The 5660-nt window shown below is 43.9% G+C and overlaps 1 protein-coding gene across 1 annotated transcript; it reads left to right on the forward strand.

Annotated features, from left to right (window-relative positions):
• Positions 1-2182: 2182 nt before the first annotated feature.
• On the forward strand, positions 2183-4192 carry LOC142176303 (uncharacterized). The gene is made up of 2 exons (XM_075243431.1): positions 2183-3370; positions 3470-4192. Exons 1-2 carry the CDS (start codon positions 2183-2185, stop codon positions 4190-4192), a joined length of 1911 nt encoding a protein of 636 aa, XP_075099532.1.
• Positions 4193-5660: the final 1468 nt, after the last annotated feature.

The raw sequence follows: 5660 nt of genomic DNA on the forward strand, positions 1-5660 counted from the left end.
GAAACCTTGATGTATTCATAGGTCGAGTCTGTATCTTAGCATCTTCTGTCCGTCTTTTTGCATCAGGGTGCATTAGTTTGTTTGAGTCTGCATTTGTTTTCAAGGTTTGTTTATTTTCCCCTTTTTCAAATGTTGGTTGTAATAGATTGCTTCAAGTAATAAAATATGTGCTTCTTTTACACTCCTCTATTCCGAACTACGCAAGATCTGATTCACGCGGCATCGTGATACGTAGGCAATCCTCATCGGATCCGGTCACATTTTTAACTGCAAATAATAAAATAAAATCAAAAAGCAAAGAAAGAAAATGGTGATAAATAAAAGAAAAGCCTAAGGAGAAGCCGGAATGACACATGTCTTTGTTGCAAGCATGTAGAAACTCCCCTGACTGTATAGGTGCATCACACACCAATGTGAGATTACCTGTCTGTTATTTGTTTTACACTAACCGTCATGTTTGCTGATAAGTTCAGGTTCCTAGAAAAGTGGTTTGGTTGTGGTAATCTGGCCTCTCATACATACTTCACGAGATCAAAAGGAAACGTTCATCCACCCTTCGCTAAATCAAGAGGAACTGCTCATACATATTTCACAAGGTCAAAGGGAAGTGTCGAAATGTCTTCAGAAATTCCTCTGCCAACGATTCCTATTTCAGAGGAAAGTTCAATCTCAGTCATCCCAACCTCTGAGTCAGCAACTGTCGAGGAAAATAGGATTTTGCGTCTCCGCATGATGGAAATGTGGGACGCCTGGGCCAATGGAAAAGAGCCACCAAGTGCGATCCCTGGATTCCCTGAGCTTTTTCCTAGGGCAAGTGGGACCTCCAACATCCCCACAAATTATCCAAATACCCCATTGGGATTTCCTACCATCTCAACCTACTTTACTGGAACACCTTCTGAGTCTCGCCCCCAGGTGTTAGCTGCCGGAGCGGTTTCAAACATATTCACTGCTCCACCTTGTTCATCCACGGCACAACCTGTCTTACCCAGGCCTAACTTCGATTCATCATCCTTCACATTTCAAGCACCACCTCTTCCATTGGAACCTAGTCAGTTCACTACCAATGCTTACCCTCAGCCGTCTCGGTACGAGTTTATCGCAGGACAGGAGAAAGCCGAGAAAACGCCTGAACAAGAGGAAATGAACCAGAAAAATGAGAAGCATGTAGCAAACTCTCAAAAATATACAGGGTCTGAGCGGGCAAAAAAGCGTATCTTACGCTGACCTGTGCATGTTCCCACACGTACATCTGCCCTTGGGTTTCAAAACCCCAAAGTTTGAGAAATATGACGGGCATGGGGACCCCATAGCCCACCTCAAAAGGTACTGCAACCAGTTGCGGGGAGCGGGCGGAAAAGAAGAACTTCTTATGGCTTACTTTAGAGAAACTTTGACTGGCATTGCTTCTGAATGGTATACGGATCAGGAAGTATCTCGTTGGCACATTTGGGACGACTTGGCTAGGGATTTTGTCAGGCAATTTCAATATAACATCGACATTGCCTCCGACAGGAATTCATTGTCAAATCTAAAGAAGAAGCCTTCGGAGAGCTTCCGAGAATATGCTGTCAAATGGCGCGAACAAGCATCCAGAGTCAAACCTCCCATGGATGAAACAGAAATGGTCAGCGTTTTCCTTCAAGCTCAAGAGACTGATTATTATCAAAACATGATGTCTGCAATGGGAAAGTCGTTTGCTGAAGCCATCAAAATCGGTGAAATGGTGGAAAATGGTTTAAAAACAGGACGAATCTTGAGTCAGTCTGCTATAAGGGCCACCTCCCAAGCAATCCAAGGCGGGTCTGGAGGAGGAGCAAACCGAAAGAAGAAGGAAGAAGCAACAATGGCAACTTCGAGTATAAGAAAACCCCATCCGTCTAGATTTTATTTCTCTGAAAAACCCCCGCAACACTACTACCCCCATCAAGATGCGGCCTATGCTATGAACCTTCAGCCCTACACAGTAATGAATGCACAACCATATATTAGTCCACAACAACAATTTCACCAAAATCGAGCTCAATTTCCAAGAAATCTACCTCCTCACCAAGCTCAGTATAATCCCCGACCTTCACAAAATAATCTCCCCTACAACGCCCGCACTCGAGAGCCGCCCAGGAAAATGGACTTCACACCTATTGGTGAATCATATTCCAACATTTTCCCCAAATTGGTCCAAATGGGTTTGTTACAACCCGTACCCCCAAATAGGCAAAACCCAGAGTCACCCTCTTACCAACCTGGTGCCCGATGTGCCTATCATTCTGGAGTGGAAGGACATGATACTGAGAGCTGTTGGACTTTGAAAAGGGTTGTTGAAAACCTTATAGAACAAAGGCGAATAGTGTTAAAGGACGAAGACATTCCTAATGTGACCAACAATCCGTTACCGGCTCACAATAATGGACCAATTATTGGGATGATCTGCGAAGATAAAGAGTTTGATCCTGTCTTGAAAGCCATCATTGCAATCGCCGACATTGAGAAAGAGCCCAAGATGTATGCAAAGCAAGAAAAGGTGGACAAGAAGAGTAAAAACCCCCCTCAAAACACAGAAAAAGCAGTGGAAACAAAAATTGATGTAGTACCCTCGAAAGATACTGTCCTTTATGTCCCCCGAGGTTCGAAGAAAGGACAAGTGACATTGAGCCCTCCAAGAAGGTTTGAGCTGAACAAAGGATCTAAGATATATGTGCCCAAAGGGACCTATGCGGAACGGGGGCCAATAATTTCACCAAGGCTGAATGAGCCCGTGATTATTGGACGCGCGCCGCAGAGGCCCATGACAGATCCTACTACCGTCCCATGGAATTATAACAAGGCGGTAGTAACCTACAAAGGAAAAGAAATCCTGGGAGAAGTGAATGAAACTAACCCAACTGAGAAATACCTCAACCTGGAGGAGTTGAATGATTCTACAAAGAAGCGTTTCCCACTCAAGAAACCGGTTAGCGCCGAGGAAGCGGAAGAGTTTTTCAGGAAAATGAAAACTACGGACTACGAGATAATCGATCAACTCCGAAACTCTCCCGCTCAGGTCTCGTTGTGGCCTCTACTGATGAATTCAACTGAGCATCAAAAAGTGTTGATCAAGACCCTCAACGAAGCTTACGTCCCAATTGAAACTACCGTGGAACAGCTAGAGAGGATGGCAGAAAGATTTTTCATGATCAATCAAATTTCCTTCAGCAAAAATGATCTGCCCCCGGAAGGGGCCGCTCACAACAAGGCCCTCCACCTAACAGTTAAATGTGAAGGGTACTATGTGAAGAGGGTCATGCTGGATGGCGGGTCCGGAGTGGATATCTGTCCCCTTTCGACTCTACAAAGAATGGAGATCGAGACAGGGAGGATCAGGCCAAACAGCGTATGTGTTCGTGCCTTTGACGGCATCAAAAGGGACACCCTAGGCGAGATCGATTTGATTTTGACTATTGGACCTGTGGATTTTGAGGTGACCTTTCAGGTCCTAGATATGGATACTTCTTACAATTTCCTTCTAGGAAGGGCCTGGATTCATGCGACGGAAGCCATACCTTCTACTCTCCACCAGATGGTAAAATTTGTACATGAAAATCAAGAGATTATAGTCCACGGAGAGGATGAGCATTCATTTTATCGAGACCCGTCGGTTCCATGCCTCGAAGCTAAGGAGGGTAGTGAACACATAGTCTATCAAGTTTTCGAGGTTGTAGTCGCAGACCAATGCGAAGAAGGAAGCCCCTACCCTCAACCTTTTCTCTCAAAAGTGTCAGTTATGGTTGCCAAGGAAATGATCAGGCATGGTTATAAACTGGGAAAGGGACTCGGGGCATCATTGCAAGGTATCACCGAACCTATCACATTACCTGCCGCCGAAAAGTTCTTCGGTGTTGGTTTTTACGCCGAAAAAGCTGACGTAATGTGGGCAAACCAACGGAAGAACAATGGTTGGGTATTATCTCAGCCAATTCCCCATATTTACAGAACATTCGTCAAACCCAAGTACAATGAAGAAAGAGAGGATGAGACCTTCACGACCGAGGAAATTGAAGATATCTGTGAGGTTATGAGGCAAATATTGTACGAAACCCATATGGTTCAGCCAGGAGAAGGCTCGAGCACCACTGAGGTGCTTTACATGGGGCCCAATGCCAAATTGCAAAACTGGAAGGCTACTCCGTTTCCGATCAAGCGGGAATCCTGGTAGACCAGTCTTGCCACCTTTTTTGCATCACGGGTTATTTTGGGGTGTAACTCGAATGATTTCCTTTTAGTTTCCTGTCCTTAAATTCTGATGTAGACCCTATTATCTTCAAAATTCAATGAAATGAAATAAATATTTCATCTTTTATCTTATTTATTCTCTCTGATTTCTTTTATTTTTTTCTGTTTTATTTCTTTCAGTTCTAATAATGCGGCTTTAAATAATATGACATGCTTGCGGACTTCATGCCCGGATCCAAACATATGGTCTAACTGTGAAATAATGAACCAAGAAATGGAATACGACGAAGAAGAGGCTTTTAAGGAAATAAATCGAGAATTGGAACACTTTGAGAACAAACCTAAGCCGAATCTGAATGACACCGAACCAGTTAATTTGGGAACTCCTGAGGAAATCCGAGAGACCAAAATAAGCATTCACACGGACGAGAAAATGCGAGACGCGATAGTTCAACTCCCTGTTGAATTTAAAGATGTGTTTGCTTGGTCATATGATGGCATGCCAAGATTAAGCGTTGATCTAGTGGTGCATAAATTGCCAATTCACCCTAATTGTCCTCCAGTTCAACAAAAGCAAAGAAAGTTCAAAACTGATATCAGTGACAAGATTAAAGAAGAAATCACCAAGCAGCTGAAATCGGGAGTAATTCGGGTAATCCAGTACACCACGTGGTTAGCGAATGTAGTTCCAGTGCCGAAAAAAGATGGGAAGACTCGGGTCTGTGTGGATTATTGAGATTTGAACAGAGCGAGTCCCAAAGACAATTTCCCATTGCCCAACATCCACATCCTTGTTGATAATTGCGCCAAACATGAGATCCAGTCTTTCGTAGATTGTTACGCTGGATATCATCAGGTGTTGATGGAGAAGAAGACGCTGAGAAGACTGCATTCACTACACCATGGGGCACTTACTGTTACCGGGTTATGCCATTCGGTCTGAAGAATGCTGGGGCAACTTACATGGGAGCCATGACTGCCATTTTTCATGACATGATGCATCAAGAAATAGAGGTGTATGTAGATGATGTGATAATCAAGTCCAGGACTCGAGACAATCATATCCAAGACTTGAGGAAATTCTTCGAGAGACTGAGAAAGTACGACTTGAAGCTGAACCCGGCCAAATGCGCCTTCGGAGTCCCATCAGGCAAGCTTTTGGGTTTCATAGTAAGCAAGAGAGGTATAGAGTTAGATCCAACAAAGATAAAATCTATCAGAGATCTACCTCCCCCAAGAACGAAGAAAGACGTGATGAGTCTGTTGGGCAGGTTAAACTATATCAGTCGATTCATTGCCCAGCTAACTAGCACGTGTGAGCCCATATTTAAGCTATTAAGGAAGGATGCAGTGATCAAATGGATGGCTGAATGTCAAGAAGCTTTTGACAAGATCAAAGAATATCTTTTAAATCCCCCAGTTTTGGTCCTGCCAGAGCCAGAGAGACCCAT

The sequence above is a fragment of the Nicotiana tabacum genome, chromosome 22 (genome assembly GCF_000715075.1).
Source record: "Nicotiana tabacum cultivar K326 chromosome 22, ASM71507v2, whole genome shotgun sequence".
Classification (NCBI taxonomy): domain Eukaryota; kingdom Viridiplantae; phylum Streptophyta; class Magnoliopsida; order Solanales; family Solanaceae; genus Nicotiana; species Nicotiana tabacum.

Bases quoted from the DNA above. Each gene is read 5' to 3' on its own strand.
- LOC142176303 (XM_075243431.1), top strand. From the start codon at position 2,183: ATGGGTTTGTTACAACCCGTACCCCCAAATAGGCAAAACCCAGAGTCA. The intron at 3,371-3,469 runs GTATGTGTTCGT...GTGACCTTTCAG, and splicing joins GGAGGATCAGGCCAAACAGC to GTCCTAGATATGGATACTTC.